The sequence below is a fragment of the Argentina silus genome, assembly GCF_951799395.1.
Source record: "Argentina silus genome assembly, chromosome: 12".
In the NCBI taxonomy this organism is placed as follows: Eukaryota; Metazoa; Chordata; class Actinopteri; order Argentiniformes; family Argentinidae; genus Argentina; species Argentina silus.
Window position 1 is genome coordinate 1,655,150 of NC_139666.1, and position 17,656 is coordinate 1,672,805.

A 17,656-nucleotide genomic window follows, 5' to 3' on the forward strand; every position below is an offset into this window, starting at 1 on the left:
CAGGGTAGTAGGTTGCACTATGAAGAGGCATTAAATATACTGGATGAAATGTTCATTCAAGAAAATCTATGGCTCTTTGAATATATGAGCCTTTAATGAGTGACAGAGAGACAGATTTACCTACAGTAGCGTTTGCACCAAGTGCAACATTTGCAGCTGTTTTTCCTAAGGGAATTAAACATACTGCAGAAGGTTGAGAAAACCAAAAGTTGATTGAAGGAAAATTACATCAAAGTGTAATTTCATGTTTATATGTGTTTAAGTTGTCTCTGCCCTGTTGAAATAATTATGTTAACGTTCATTTGGGCCTTGGTAAAAATGCTTATTACAGAGCCTACGGCATATAATTTACATACTTGATGCTTTTATTCTGTCAATATTCATGAATATTCATTATATGTTAATATATAATATTTGTTATTGAATGTATCAATGTTACTGTAATTGGAATGGCCACATATCATTCTCTTGAAGTTAAGTCGTTGTGCAGTAGAATTTATGTTCCTAATTACACATTTACGATAGGTCCTTGTCAAAGAGACCCTTCTTGTGTTCCACTCACAGGATGGGAGAGAGAATCCTCCTTGAACTTTGAGTGCAAGGTTGCACTGCATTGTTGCTCAGGCAGCAGAGGGGAGTCCATGGTAACTGAAATTAACACGTTGGGTGGTTTCACAGCTCCAGATTAGGTCTACTACTGGAACGAAAAGCACGTTGAATGGAGATTCTCAACTGAACACGGCTTTTATTCCAGAGGTGTCTTAATCCACGTCCATGGAACTGACCCACTGTCTCTTTTTCACAAGAAAAATACAAATACTGTACATAAGTGGACGTGGCTTAGTGGACACACAGATGCAATGCAGATACTGGTAAACATGACTGTGGTAATTTAGCAACTCCAGCATCGTAACAGGGATCCCTTACATTTCTGCAATATACAGTACTACAGTATATTACTGACACAACTGTCAGCTGAGACAGAAGTTCATGGCAAGTTCATGTTTCTTGGAAAGTTTTGAGTGGAGGAATGAGCAGAAAGAGGCAGAGGTTAGGCAATTATAAGTCTCTCCTCAAGCACCAATTTTTTCGAACGGGCAAATTCTTGAGTGTACAGCGGCAGAGCTGGAGAACCTACAGGACAAGGAGCAGAACAGAGAGGCCGAGCCCTGCAATTACAGAAGCATGGACAGATAACAGGAATTTGGGGAAAAGTTAGTACAGGTTGTTACAGTGGACGGGTTTCAGTTCAGTGTTGTAGAAATGAGAGAAAGGGCGAGCAGGTTACAGTATGAAGAGGCGTGAAACATACTGTATGAAATGTCCATTCAAGAAAAGCTATGGTTCTTTGAATATATGAGCATTTGATGAGTGACAGAGAGACGGATTTTTAAAAAGGATACAGTGACTTCTGAAAAACAAACCTGCACAGTACAGCACCTCTCAGACAACTGCATCGGCTTCAGGATTCAACACTTTGACCTGCTGTATGCAGGTATTCATAACCACCTTTATGCGCACAACGACAGTGTAGGTGAGAGTTCGTGCTGTAGTGCAATTCTATTGTGGTCAACAAAGTAGATCTAAGATATGAATGAATGTGTTTTGTAATCTAACTATCTGAAGATCAGAGAGAAATATTGCTGTAAGTCGCTTTGTATGAAGGCGTCTGCTAAATGCCATACATGTAAATGTAAATGTAAAAATGTAAATCACAGACATTACAAACAGAAAACCAGTCTGTTTATTGGAACTTCACTGCCTGGAGATGCATGGTGCCACGGAAAGGTTAGAACGACCTTCCTTGTGTCGCAATCTTCTGGGTGGAAGCACACAGTATGGTTTTAATCAATTACCTAGTCATTGCGGGAATGAAAATATTTTGGGGATGAGTGGTACTTTATTTTGGACCGTCTTAACGACTCACAGAAGGTACACAAATCTAACGCCCGTGGGGAGATTTTCGACTTAAGCGAAAAAACCTTCACGGGCTTTTGAAAAATGTGGCGTGTTGTGTGTTTTGATTTTAGCGAGAGAGTCAAAAGGCTGCAGTAATGAGACAGAGCGTGGTGTCTGTGCTGTTCTCCACCATGTTTATTTACCCGAGGACGGGCTGGGGGTCAAGCTGAAATGTTCTCTCTCTCTCTCTCTCTCTGCCTCTGATCTTCGACATGCAAAGTGCAGTCCTATTTCATGTGACATTACCTTTGATTTTCTTCGCATGGGTTTGTGTTTCTATGGAACCGGGGCTAAACAGTCCAGTGTGGAGCCTCTGACTATGGTGTTATGGTGGACTTGTAGCCTCTCTGCTCACAACATTGGATTAGAAAATGTCTTGCTGTCACATCTCCCCACCTCTGAAGTGAGGCAGTAGTAGCAGACACAACTTTGATGATCAGAGCCAACTCAAAATATACTATCAAAAATAGAGTCATGAAGGTCATTTTTAATTTGATTGTGCCGTATACTAAAAACCAGTGAATTTACATTGACAGGTGTCGATAAGGTCCCGACTGACTGACGCATTACAGTTGAAATGTGGGGAAAGTGATCCAACATCAGGTCAATGTACTGTAACCAACCCACAGGACACCAGAGAGCATAGGTTGAGCTGGTGAGACTTTGTGAAAGTTGTTGTGGAAACCAAGGCTCCCTCTCCTGGACAGAGTACAACAAGTGAAAAAGGCCGTAGTCAAATGATCATGTAACAACATTGTTACTACACAGGTAGAAATGTAATGTAATTTCCAACATCTCGGTAAAATTGATTTTGTGTGTACACAAACGCTTTTTTCCTATTCGATAATGAAGTCTTAGGTTAGCCCCAGCCCTTCAGACATGCCCTATGACTGGGGAGTTGTTTGTGGTTTTAACAAAGAATTTAATGTGTTGTTGATTCCTGGAGGGCAATAGGCAGGAAATCCTTCTGAGCTATGTGGAGTTTACCTACCAGCTGGATCAAGCACTCCAGAAAAACCATTGAGGAAAATCAGAACATTAGTTTCTTTTTTTACCACTTGAATTACTCCTGGGTATCCCTAATTGGGCGTAATTACACCATGTTTGCTTGCTATTGTTGTTGTGTAAGAACACCTGTGTGTGTAACCAGGGAGGTATGCAGGTAGAAAACATACTGTAGGTGATACAGGAATTTGAAACCTGTGCTGTCGGTTTCTGTACAAATATGCAAATATTTGCAGTTGTTGTCTTATTAATTACATGTTTTGAAAAACCGAAAGTACAACCCAAATCACACCCATTGCTGAGTCATATCACTGACCCGTAAACACACGCGCACACGCACACACACGCACGCACACGCACGCACATGCAAACACATGCACACGCGCGCAGGCATGCACAAAAACGCACGCACACACACAGGCACGTGCACACACGCGCGCACGCACACACACACACACACACACACACACACACACACACACACACACACCTACAAATTGACTCCTGATGACACTGTTACTTCAATCCACTATTATTATGGGTACTACACTGGCCAGAGGCTCTGTTGACCCAAACATCTAGACTTTCTCTATAACTGTGGTCCGCAGACCACAGGCAGACTGGCCTCTCATGAACCATCCAACTAATGCCTTGTTTATCAAGACAGGGATCACAACAAATTAAAGATTGGCAGTTTTACAACTTTAGGTAACTCCACATAGACTCCAGAGGGTCACCGGGCAGATGACAAAGAAGCGGCTTGAGGCATTGTGGATGCAAAGGCCAGTGAGAGAGAGAGAGAGAGAGAGAGAGAGAGAGAGAGAGAGAGAGAGAGGGAGAGAGAGAGAGAGAGAGAGAGAGAGAGAGGGAGAGAGAGAGAGAGAGAGAGAGAGAGAGAGAGGGAGAGAGAGAGAGAGAGAGAGAGAGAGAGAGAGAGAGAGAGAGAGAGAGAGAGAGGGAGAGAGAGAGAGAGAGGGGGGGGGGGAGAGAGAGAGAGAGAGAGAGAGAGAGGGAGAGAGAGAGAGGAGAGAGGGGAGAGAGAGAGAGAGAGAGAGGGAGAGAGAGAGAGAGGGAGAGAGAGAGAGAGAGAGAGAGAGAGAGAGAGAGGGAGAGAGGGAGAGAGAGAGAGAGAGAGAGAGAGAGAGAGGAGAGAGAGAGAGAGAGAGGAGAGAGAGAGAGAGGAGAGAGAGAGAGAGAGAGAGAGAGAGAGAGAGAGAGAGGGAGAGAGAGAGAGAGATAAATGAGAGATAGAGATCTCAAGAGGTACTGAGTCTGGGGCTTCCTTCTAAGTGAAGTGGTCTCAGGTCAAAGATGAAGATAAAGTTGACAGAGAAAGCAGAGAGTTCAGGCTGTCTGAGCACCTGGGCCACCCTGCAGCTGACCAGGCCAAAACACGGCCAACTCATTGGCGGAATTTGAATACATCGAGTATCGTGGTGGGTTGGGTTAAAAAAAAAAAATCCCCAAAAACCCAGCAAGGGGCCAAAAAGCCAGGATGTATTTTTGTTGCTGTTGTATTCTTCTCAATTAAACAACTGTCTCATGACAGAACATTTTTAAGTGTTAGCTTTGAAGCACGGCGCAGTGGAGGGAAAAAATAACATCCTGTTCAAACAGCGCCATCATGTGTTGATAGACCACAAGTAGAGACCTATGTAGCTAAGCCTCTATTGTAATTTATGCCTTTTAAATACGTTTTTAGGGCATTTCTGCTTTATTGGGATGGAGACAGTAGAGATTGACAGGAAGGATGGGAGAGAGAGAGGAGGGATGACATGCAAGATAGGTCGAGGGTCGGAATCGAACCAGGAACCTTGCGATTACGTGGTAAAACCATTAGTGTGCTACGCCACTAAGCGCCCCCAGTGATTCACACTGCCTTTCACACTGCCTTCACACAGCCTTCTTACCGTTCGATAGCACGAACACTTAACAAGAGTGCTGTTCAACACTGAGGATTCCCAGTGCTGAGTGTACGCAAACAGTACTGTTTATTGACACAGTCCTAGAGGGACCTGGATTGTGTTTCCTTCGTACAGGCGTTGCCAAATCATCCTAAGACAGCAGGTCCTTCCACCACCCACTGACGAAGCAGCAATGTTTTTACAGTTAAGGATAACAAGATGATCTACTTTTACACAAAGACTGCTCAATTTTATGTTCATCCAACCAATGAAATTACATACTGTTAAAGGTAACTGCTCACATTATCCATTGCCACCAACCTTGGTGGGCCCCTCTCCCTCGGCCCCCGCAGACACCAGCTGAACTTCCATCTCCAGCGGCATGTCTCCTAAATATCACTGTTTCATCCAAACACACTGCTGGAGTGGAGGTCTTACTCCCTGTGGGTTATAATTAGAGTGATTACCGTCAGATTAAATCTCGCCCCAAAGTTTATGAACAGATCCACTTTGAGTAAGCATCTCAGTGGAGATTAAGAGAGAGGTTCAGAGAAGTTCACCGAATTTCTGGAATATGATGGTGTTAGGTTACCTGTAACAGTTCTCTCTCTCTCTCTCTCTCTCTCTCTTTCTCTCTCTCTCTGTGTCTCTCTCTCTCTCTGTCTCTCTCTCTCTCTGTCTCTCTCTCTTTCTCTCTATATTTCACTCTCTTCCACTCTGCTTTGTTCCTTTAGTCATGGCCTGACAACAAAGAAAATGTCTTACTGATTAAAGGTGCTACCAAGAGGAGATTCACATTTAGGAAGAGATCACTGTACAACTGGCTTTTGTCGGTTTCCATGTCAACAGATATTCTCAGTGACATGATCTAGGTTCTAGGGCCTGTTGGGTCTAAATGCACGTCAGTGACTAGGTCACTAGGTTCACCAGAATATGGATCATATAAAAAAACAGCCCCAAACTCAGGTCTCCCATTGGTCTGATTGATGCAAGGAAACGACAGCCTGCATCGTGACAGTGTATCCACCAGCCATTCATTAACGGTCTGTATGTTTTACAATCAGCAGGCAAAGACAGACACATCTCTGAATACAGCGCATTCCTCAGACAGTGTTCGGAGGGGGGTGGGGGTGGGGTGGGGGACATGTGGAAAAGTACACCTCTTCTCCCATTCAAACAGAGCTGGGGCAGAGACAGCCACATTAATACCAGGGCTTCTAATAAATCTATCCACTGTCTATGCAGTTCCCCTGGCCTTGCCCACGCTGCCTCCACCGTGGCAGCAGGAGGAGAACGCTCCTGGCGCTTTGCTCGTCTGTGGCCTACCTCTGTCTTCTGCACACTGCTGGCTCCGCGCACCGAATTCCTGGAAAATATGAACTTGTGTCGACTTGCAAGGCTCAAACTAATACAGCGGGAGTTTTCCTCTCTCTCTCTCTAACAGCATAAATAACTCAAAACAACACCTTTTTCCCGCTGAGTGGCAAAGGGATATACTTGAAGCAGAAGTGTCGAAAAGATCTTTTTGAAAATGGTCAATGGAAGTGAGTGAGGTGAAGCCCTCAACCTTAACCTGGTGTGAAGTCAACCAGTTACAACAACACTTACACGATGTGTTTAAGGTCAATGGAAGGAAAAAATGACATAACTTTTATTAAATCGTCTCTAGAAATAAACCCGTTTATGAAAGGGTCACGCATTCAAAATCTCAGTTTTGTCTGGGTCAAAAGCAGTTACCTCTTGCAGTTAAACATTTTGAGACAGCCTTTCAGTCAAGAGACAAAAATGACATTGCAGTTGATACAAAAACAAACTTGAATACCAAAAACAACCCAGAACCGCCCGTAGGAGAACAAAGAACAGTTGACTGTTTATTTGAACATGTTTCGTAAGTGCAGGAACTCACTTTGTCAGTGTCACCAATGTCTACGCTTATTTCGGGAAAAATTAAAATGGATATGAAATGATTTTGGAGAATACAAATGCCATATAATCAACAACCAAGTACTGTAAGTCTCTAGATCCTCCAAAAATGATGATAACATCTCTAAAACGTCATGACATAATGATGTTTACAAAACTTGAACATTTAGTTGTGCCTTGCATCCAGACAATGACAAAACCATGAACTTACATTGTCATAACAAGTGGTGCCTAAACATACACACAGGAATATTACACAATCATGTAGAGTGGGGTCCACTCCATGGAGAAATTCCACATCTAATATCCAATTTAACTGACAGACATTGAAGTGGAACTGACCTCAACCCTGCAGTTAACCCAACATGTCCTAAAGCCCCCAAGAAAAACATGTGTCCAGTCCTAACTTCATCATGCTTGTTTGTATCTTACAAGTATGTACCGTACAATACAGAAGCTGAGAGATGATCAAGATAAAGCCACATTTGGTCTCATTTGGTTGACAGTGCAACTTAAACCTTTACATGGTAAAGTCGTAATTTCTACTGCTAACTACTGTTCACACCAATTGCATAGAGGGCCCAACGTTGCAGCGAGTAGAGCTCAGTCAGAACGGGGAACGATACAACCGACTCAAGGATGCTGTAACAAAAATGGTATTTAGATGAGGATCAAATAAACTTTATTGACCAGAGTGACAGGTTCTGAATCCTTTGCAGTGTGTGTAGTCTCTGTCATGGTAACAATATTAACTACGAACCCTCTGGCAGGGAATCGTCTGGTCATAAAACCTGGTATATTGGCAATAAATTACAGCTATGTCATCTCATCGTGCTTTCTCATTTTGTTTTGCCCACTGGTTTCTTGTCTCACAGATCCCTGAAAGGTGAAGTACCAACATAAAGGATTCTATTCATGTACTCATGACTAACAGACACAATAACCGTTGTATAGCTGCAGATGACTGAGCACAGACTGTAGGAAGAGAAAATGTAGTGTGTTTAGGCAAAGCACACTTCATGAAAGATAATCATCAATCACAATGGAGACAGAAGGCTTTATTTCTGCCCAAAACGAGAAACTAGATCTGATCTGCTTGTAGTAAAGAATGAAGACAGAAACCTCAAAAACCTTAAAACTGTATGGTGACATCAGACTCATTTCAGTGAGTTGACGTATAGAGGAGACAATCGTCTTGATCCATTGTCAGTGCAGGATGTGATTGCGACTGGCCATCCTGCGCAACATGACTTATGGAAGAAGCAAGAAAAGCTTAATTGAAAGTGCATCACAAAAGCCCTGTATATTAAACAGATAAACACAACATCATACATTCTCCATACGGCACCTCATGAAAAAAAGAGTCATGACATGTTTTTTTTGTTTTTCCATTTACAAACTACTCGAACGAACAAAGACAAAATGCTAACATATGGTTTACATAGCTCCCATATCCCAAGTGCTTTAGGGAGAGGCGGTCGGAACGTTCCTCATCTTACCACTATGAGTAGTCTTGTCATCGTTTATAAATAAGTCTCAGCGGGTGTCAGTTTAACTCCACACCATGAAACAAAGATGGTGTTCGTCCTCCAAAAAACATAACCCCAAATTTCCCTTTTTCATTATTTGTTTGTGCTTTATACAAAACCAAAAAACCTGATGCCATTCAGGTTGACATTTCGGTTCCATGTCAAATGTTTGACTCATGAACATGGTATTTCTTTCCCGATATTTTCAAGATAAAACAACACTCAAAAGTCAGTCTGCTTTTGTGACATTGTAATATTTTGTCACCACTTGTAGTTACATGGTTAACTGTCAATGCCTTAGCGAACCGTGTTTTCTTAATGGTGGATCTCAGCATGTTCCTCTTTGGTCCTAAAGAGTGGGTGGAGACTAGAAACAACTATGTTGGTATTATTCTGGGTCACTGGCCAATCACAAAGGCCGTAGGTGGGTCACTGGCCAATCACAAAGGCTGTAGGTGGGTCACTGGCCAATCTCAAAGGCTGTAGGTGGGTCACTGGCCAATCACAAAGGCTGTAGGTGGGTCACTGGCCAATCTCAAAGGCTGTAGGTGGGTCACCGTGCCAACAGGTTTGGGTTCCTCCTGAAGGTTTCCCGAAGAAGCCTCAGAGTTCTCTCTCTGTGGAGTCACTTAGCTGATCGTTCGTTCTGGACTGTTCTACAGCTTGAGGGAGTTTACTGTAGTAGTCTGTCCAAGACGATCCTAGATAAGACGCTAACTCTGTCCGGGTGCTCCTGGACTGAAGGATTGAAGCTTGATGTCAGAGCACCATCATTGTTAAACAGAAGAGGGCCTGTAACCGAGCTCCTTCCCTCCCTGCTGCCGGGAGGAGTACTAGTGACATAGACTCAGCTCCTTCCCTCCCTGCTGCCGGGAGGAGTGCTAGTGACATAGACTCAGCTCCTTCCTCACCGAGCACTTCTTGCACTGCACCACGCAGCACCAGTGGAAGCGGCAGAGGCAGTTCTCCTCGAACACCACCGTCTCCTCCCGGTAGCCGCGCTCGCAGCACAGCAGGTCGCAGCCGCTCACGTCCATGGCCGTGCTGTTGCACATGCGGCCCCGCGTGCCCAGCGAGCCCGTCTTCCTGTTGGGCAGGCAGAAGTCCGGCGACTCGGCCGAGTAGATCAGGTCCTGTTTGTCCGGCGGCTTGATGTTCTGCCCCACGGGGACGAGGGACTTGCCGTCGTTGCCCCCCATGACCTTGGAGGCCCCATTGAACCTCTCCAGCAGGCGGTCGCCCACCTCCCGGAAGTGAGGCATCTTCTTCCAGCAGGTCCGCAGCGTGCAGGACCCCGACAGCCCGTGGCATTTACACTCCGTTCTCATGTAGTTCCTCACCGCCTGTTAGTTGAGACACACACAGACAGATAGGTGAGATAAAAGCAGACGCTATTCAGAAGGAATTTACCCCCCCCCCCTCCCTCCCTCCCTCCCTCCCCGCCTCCCCCCCCCCCCCCACCGCCTCCATCATGCCTCTGGCCATCCCAGATCTCACAGGCCTTGACAACGGAGATCATTCAACTTAAACACTTGGGGGATAATTAACCCATCGTGCATCTCTGCTTTTTAATCGGACTCTTTTTCTTATCCAGCAAACGTCTCTCTCTCTTTTGCTCCGTGCTGTTCTGCTTTTCAAAAGCGGCCCTAATGCTGTAATTGCCTCGACTTGTTGCACCCCAGTCCTACCCATTTACCTGTCTCTGACCTCCTGGAGTGGTTTTAGGTTGTGTGACAGTGTATCCAACGGGGATGAGGCAATACTGACAGGGGTGAGCAACAAATGTGAGTCCCAGGAAATTCGAAAGAATAACATGTAATTAACTCCTCAAACAAGCAGACAGTCTCTGACCAGAGTGCGACGCAGCTTTCTCCCTGTCAACAGGGGGGATGTTGTCAGGGCCATATTTCACTTTGTCTGCATACATGTGTATTCTTAAATGAAGAACTACTTTTTTTTTTTACAAGGGGAAATATTAGCTGCTACTTGCCTTAATGGCTTGAAAACAAAAAATGTGGCACACACTTGTTTTCTTGTTTGAGAAACGTGATTCTTGTTAAGATATCAGTTTACAGTGTAACAAAAATACGGCTAGAGGCGGTCCTGGGTGACACATCGGTTGAGGTTCGTTCAGCTAGACAATAATTTCCGGAGATAATTTTCACCTTTGTTTCTAAAAACCTATAAAAAGTAATACAAGCATGATGGAGAGCAGATTTACATTCTGTCTTGAATTGCAGTATTTCTCAGTTTGAATATAATCCCAAAACATTTCAAATCACCACCTATCTGTGCTTTTGCTTATAGACCAGCAGAGGTGAAACAAAATGTAATGTTTCATGATTCATGCAAAAATACAACTCAATCATTACTTCCAGTATGTTATCACATCTCAAAACCCTTTCAAAGCTCTCTACCACTCCTATTGTACTGAAGATAACTGTGAGAAGACTGAGGGATGGAGGGTTCACTGTACCAGCCGTCCTGCCTCGTTGTTGTGGAGGTCGATCAGCGTCCTGATGTCACTCTTGCCCTTTTTCCTCTTGGCGTCCATGAACTGCTTGGACCTTTCGTAGCCGAACTCCACGTCGTCGCCACAGCCGCCCCACTCCCACTTGACGCCCTCGGTGGGGGTGGCGGAGGCGGGCCTGGGGGGAGCCCTGCTCCGCGTCGCCTCACATCCACACTGTAGGAGCTCCCCCATACTGCAGGCCTGCGTCACCGTGTGGGTCACTCCCGCCGCCGTGATGGCGTACACAAAGGCTGTCTCTCGGATGTCTGGACGATAACACACACACACACACAAGCATTCATACATAGGCACACACACACACACACACACACACACACACACACACACATACACACACAAGCATTCATACATAGGCACACACACACACACACACACACACAAGCATTCATACATAGGCACACACACACACACACACAAGCATTCATACATACGCGCACACACACACACACACACACACACACACACACACACACACACACACAAGCATTCATACATACGCACACACACACACACACACACACACAAGCATTCATACACACACACACACACAAGCATTCATACATACGCACACACACACACACACACACACACACACACACACACACACAAACACACAAATGCCTCTACACAACACTCTACATCCTGGACTACCGGTGACCTCAGGTCACTCTGTGTACCTACCCTGCTATCTCAGATAACACACAGCTGCTGGGCTATTTCTGTCCCAAGGCTTACTGCCCGTGGCCCAAGGGATGTATGGCAACTGACCATTTATCCTCTGTCTTTTCCCTCAACACCAGCATCATTCTAACCAACATTGTTCTTTAATCTTTTGGGAAAGATCCAGGTAGAAGTCTCTGGAACCTGTTGTTGGAGACATCACATGTAAATCAGACATCAGCAGTCTGTGTCTCCATCAAGCTCTGCGCTACATCAAGAACAGGAGGGGAGGGAGGGGAGGGAGGGAGGGAGGGAGGGGAGGGAGGGGAGGGAGGGGAGGAGTCCAGGAGGCAGTTAGCAGTCCATTGTGTCGAAGCCGAAATGAATGACTTTTATTTCGTGGAGTTGGAAGGCGCGAGCGTGCAGTCACCGCCCAGCCTGGTGCCAGCTCCCTATCGCATGATTCAGTGAATGGGATTCATTAAATCTGGGGAGACGGAGTCGGTGCCGTGAGAGGGACTCACACACACACCAGCACACTGATATTACTACCAGCTGTCCGCCTGCACACCCAGAGATGTCTCCACACAGGCCTGAGTGTGTGTCTGTGTGCGTGTGTGTGTGTGTGTGCGTGTGTGTGTGTGTGTGTGTGTGGGTGTGTGTGTGTGTGTACAGTACTGTATGTGTGTGTCTGTGTGTGTGCATCCGTGTGTGCGTGTGTGTGTGTGTGGGTGAGTGTGTGTGTGCATCAGCGTGTGCGTGTGCACGTGTGTATGTGTGCATATGTGTGTGTGCATGTGCGTGTGTGTGTGTATGCACGTGCGTATGCATGTGTGTGTGTGTGTGTGTGTAGGTGTGTGTGGGTGTGTGTGTGTGTGGAGTCTCCCTCACGCTCAAACACCTGAACACACCTCACACACACTCCCTACATAATTCTCCTAAGAAGTCTTTGTCATGTGAAATGTGCAGACCAGTTCCCATCACACACCCTTGCCGTTTCTATTCAGGCTAAGCCAGATGTAATTGATCTGGATGAAAACTAATTTCTCCTCCTGGGCTCCTTTAGCCTACAGAAGCGGCAGAGCTGAGCTGACTGACTCAGTACCTTCTGTGGAGTCTTCCTCTAGTCTAAGACCGGGCCAGTCCTGTCCACTACCTCCTCAGGAACAACAAGGGGACTATGGAGTCAAAGGCTGTTTGCTGTCTCAGAGGGGAGATGACATGGAAAGCGTGCAGGAAAGAAAAACGTAACTGTAACCAACTATTAGTAGGCACACTATTAACAACATCTACTATTCTCAGGAGGAGGTGTTTAGTAACGATGTGGTTGTTTCAGCTGAAGGTCCCTTAGGCTGCCTTCGTCAGCAGCATCTACGCAATATTGACAACAGTCACATCTAACAATGGATTTGAGCTTTCTAGTAGAAATATAAGCATATTACATGTTTACTTTCTGTTTGTAGTGGATACAATTAAAACTATAGTCCATGTACATTCAAAACATACATCGGTTCAATTTTCAACACTACCGTACTAACTCGATTAGGAGAACACTGTTATGAAGACATGCAACTAAGAGAGGGGAGGAGGTTATGAAAAAATGTATTAAAAAATCCCTTGATTTGAGCACCCTTTTTTATATTTTCCTTTGAGACACAAATTCCAAACAAATGTCTCCAGCCAGCCTGTGCCTGGGCCTGTCGAAGGGTGCACTTGATGCCAGAAGGGGCTTCTAGAGGAATTAGCAAATATTTTTTTAATACTCAATCTTTAAGTCAATGATGCATGGGTCCAGAAGAGCTTGTAGACTCCGGGGGCCTCTCTGAACCGCGGTCTGACCCGGTACGATGGGTGTGAATAATTCTGATTGATTGATTTTGCCTCCGCGAATCGCGGTCTGGGAGAAGTTGAACTCCTCTACAGCGTGTGTCCCGTTGCATACCTCAGATCCATCCCATTACCTTGAGACTCGCAGCCAGAACAGAGAGTAATCCCCACATATGAATCATACACACTTTACACCTACCAGTGAAACGTTTGGACACACCTTGCCAAGAGTGTGCAAAGCTGTCATCAAAGCAAAAGGTGGCTACTTTGAAGAATCTAAAATATAAAACATGTTCTGGTTTGTTTAACACTTTTTTATTTACTACATAATTCCATATGTGTTCCTTTATAGTTTTGATGTCTTCAATATTAATCTACAAGGTAGAAAATAATAAAAAATAAAGAAAAACCATTGAATGAGAAGGTGTGTCCAAACTTTTGACTGGTACCGTACTTCCAGAGACACAAATACATTCTTCAGCAGATGCATATGCCTGATATCACACAGGTTTTTTGGGACGTTAATCTGGTAATTGCCCGTTTGCAGCTGGCCTGCTGGTGATCTCTTTGAATGGTGAAAACACACACATTTCTTTCATAGTACTGAGAGCAGTGCCATCTGACCTGCCCCTGCTATCAAGTTCAAAGGGGACATGTGTGAAGGAATGTAGGGGGTGGGGGGGGGGTGGGTGGTGTGTGTGTGTGTGTGTGTGTGTGTGTGGAGGGGGGGGGCTCTGATTGTAGCTGAATATTGCTGTTGGAAGGATGCGCACACTGCATGTTTCTCACAGGGGTGAGCAGGGATTATATTCAAGAAACAAGAGTAATGATTAGCTTAATTACTCTGTCTGCCCCAGGGGAGCTGTCTGCAAGTGTTTATTCTCCAGCTGTATTGTGTTACCTGACACAAGCAGACATTCATCTATCATCCTCTGGTAAAACAAGGGGAAAGCAACATCCTCACTCTGATTGTATCAGTTTCATTGCCTCTCTGTAATTAACGCTTCGGGGGTAATTTGTTATTTGAACATAATCGAGATCAAGGCAGAAGCTGCAATACATCATTACTGAGAAATGTGATATTACAAGGAGCCGACAGGACAAAAACCTAATTGCTTGTTTACTATCCCATGAGGATTATGCAAATGACTTCACCATGAGCTAATGATAATCTCCATTTATGCGTTCCCCAGTCTCAACTAGGGGAACTACAGTAATCTCATTGACATCATGGCATCTTAATAGGGGAACTACAGTAATCTCATTGACATCATGGCATCTTAATAGGGGAACTATGGTACTCTCATTGACATCATGGCATGCCAGAATGTTTCACCTTTTCCAGTGTGGAATGCATGTCAGATAAGTGTGTCACATTCATAAAGGACAGCTACTGTACTGTACCACCAAGAGAGTGTGTGTGTGTGTGTGTGTGTGTGTGTGTGCATGCATGCGTGCATGCATGTGTGGGTGCATGTGTGTGTGCATGTGTGCGTGCGTGCGTGTGTGCGTGTGTGGTTGTTTGTCACAGAGTAACATTTAGAGTCTGGAGTAAACATCCCAGACGATGCTTCAGAGCAAACGATGATTGACAGAGAGGCAGACAGAAGCTGGAGCGCCTGACAGGCGAAATAACCAGCTGCATTCCTGAGGTGGCAGGAGAAATGACACGTAGGCTGCATTATTATTATCATTTCTAATTAGAACCACATATGGTCTCGGAGCATTCTTTAAACGACTTCATTACGATCGCGAGACATGTTTGAAGCCGGCTGAGCCAGACGGCTTTGCAGCAAACCTTTGGCACAGGGAAACCAACACAACAACATGTTTGAATAGAGGAAGAAAACAGCCCCAAGTTATTTTTGCAAGAGGAAGAAAAAATGTCGGCAACTTTTGTGTGGCCCAGCATGCAGGCAGGGAAGGGAGCCTGTCTTCGCAGGACCGGCGGTACTGACGAATGGTCATTAGACCTACCTCATGGTAATTGTGGTGAATGTTTCAAAACAGAGGAGCACTTAAGCCTCACGTATAGACACAGAGGAATGTATGATTAATCACCATTTTGGCTGGCAGATTCCAGCTCGTAGTGAAAGAAGGCGTAATGTCGTAATGCTCATAGCAGAAACGCTCTGTGATCGTAACTCAGCTGATAAACAGATCGATCCCATAATGCCATAAGTGAGGTCAGATCCATGTAGTTGTTGGTGTCTCCCTCACCCAGTCTGGATCAACACGCCTGACCAGAGGGGACCACAAGCAGTCTGCCCTCTGCTGGCTGCACTAACACTACTGAAGAAACCACAGTTTACAGGAAGATAATGTATGTAATCAGACACTTTTCAAAGTCTCATCTTAATAGCCGTAACCATCCTCACCGAGCAGCCAAACCAGGATTCAGGAGCCCACAGGACACTTAGCTTTGCCACCGAGGACGACTGGCTTCCTCTGGGATGACTGTGGCAGGAGTTAGCGAACAGCATGACAGACTAGTGTGCTTAACTCATGACGTACTTAGCCAGAAGAACCAAGCTGCAGTTCTTTTGAGTTAGAACATCTTTCAATCACGTTGTAATTCAGGCTACATTTCTTATCTCATATTACTGATGATGATGATGATGATGATGATGATGAGGATGAATAACAGGGATACCTTCAGCGCCGGCACTCTAATTGTATTGAATATGAAAGATGTCCTCTCAAGATCCAAACAACTGTGGGCTCGTATTAGCTAGTTAGTTGGAGACAATAAAGCCAATCAGGGATGGCATACATACACAATATTGGATCTGCGGCCGGTTGACAAAACACGTCTTTGTTGGGGTCTCGAAACGGTTTCTATGGACCAGTCACACAACAGTGAAAAGGGAGGGTACAACTGTCAAAAAGCAGCACAGTAATTGCAGAGCAGCGTAGGCCCCTACGTGAGGCTTATGACTAACTTCAAAGGGCTGGAAGATGTTCCGAGATCAATGGTTATGAGAGGCAATTTGGAGGATGATTTTGAGTATGCAATTTGATGCAAAAGAGGAGCAGTCATGTGTAAATCTGTCTTGTTAAGACACAACAGCTGTCCTTGTTCTCCGCCTCACTTGGGACAGGACCTCAGGTTGAGGAGAGGGCACTGGCGGTGCACTCTGAGGTCATGGGTTCACGTCTTAAGTGAGACACAGTTGAAGCATGAGGAAGGTGCTTGGAAGAAGGTTCCCTATGCGGGCACAGCTTTTTCCATATTGGAAAAAGAAGTGTGGAGGGGAAATCGCTGGGTCCATGTTTTCCATAATAAAGACAAGTTCTCACTCACCTTGCTGCATTATTTTGCCAAAGTACTTGTTCTGACTGGTGCAGTTCCACCGGCGAAACCGGAACTGGTACTGGCATTCTCGCACCCCCAGCTTGGCTCCCTTGGCAACCTCGCTGACGATCTCTGGCTGGGTCTGGCAGAGTTCAGCCTGCTTGCCCGCCAGCCGCTTGGTCTTCCTGCAGATACTGTTGGGGTCCATGACCAGAGGACTCCCCACAGCCCTACAGGGGGGGGGGGACAACAACAGCACACATCACTGACATCTTCTTTCATACCAGAAATAGCATCACTGAGGTCATGTTTCATTTGAGAACATTATCTTAACACAAATAAAGGAAAAATAACAAACACCTAAATGTAGGTTACTATTTCTTCTTAATCAGACACATGATATACCTCACAAAGGTCATCAGTACAAAATGTCATCAGTTTTACGTCGTTAAGTTCCTCTTTGCTGGGAAGCGTTGCATTTCGAGCGCAGAGAGGACTACTAAAAGTGCAGTGATCAGGGAACATAAGGAGAGAGAGAGAGAGAGAGAGCCGGGTCTTAATAGCCGGGTTTCTCCAATAGCGTTGACAGATGTATGTTTACACTTAGATAAATTGTTTATTTCAGTTCCTAATGGGAGAACAGGCCTCAGGTCCAATACTCTGAACTCCAGCCAGTACTTCTCGTGACAGTTGCTATGACATAATGTGAGAACAGCACTATAGTACCCCCCCCCCCACCCCCCCACCCCGTCCCCCCGGCTGTCCCCCTACTCTATTCAATAACTCTGCATCTGACTCCGGTTCAGCTGATCCCATAAGATGAAGTCAGGTTTTATCGTTCTGTGGGAGTTCTGTAGGAGAGTGGGAGAGAATACCTCATTGCTTTTCATTTAGCTCTGTCACAGCTGTCACAGCTATCTCCCTGACTAATAACATTCATCTGCCTTGTGAGTTTGTTTTAAGAAGTCAGACAAGGCTCTTGCCAATCCCCTCGCATGGCGGTCTGATAAGAAGTACTCTA

The 17,656-nt window shown here is 45.2% G+C and overlaps 1 protein-coding gene across 2 annotated transcripts in view; it reads right to left on the reverse strand.

The window, feature by feature from the left end:
* Positions 1 to 6,713: 6,713 nt before the first annotated feature.
* The window catches only part of wnt6b (wingless-type MMTV integration site family, member 6b), a gene marked incomplete at its 5' end in the record, with an annotated part of 15,316 nt that continues 4,373 nt past the window's right edge, over positions 6,714 to 17,656 (reverse strand). Inside the window, 3 exons of one of the 2 annotated variants that reach the window (XM_083682690.1) lie at positions 6,714 to 9,663; positions 10,797 to 11,098; positions 16,645 to 16,865. In XM_083682690.1, coding sequence (XP_083538816.1) covers positions 9,202 to 9,663; positions 10,797 to 11,098; positions 16,645 to 16,865 — 985 coding nt within the window. In that variant the 3' untranslated portion in view covers positions 6,714 to 9,201. Of the gene's footprint in view, positions 9,664 to 10,796; positions 11,541 to 16,644; positions 16,866 to 17,656 lie in introns of those variants that run through there. The other variant, XM_083682689.1, reaches the window with a different exon arrangement.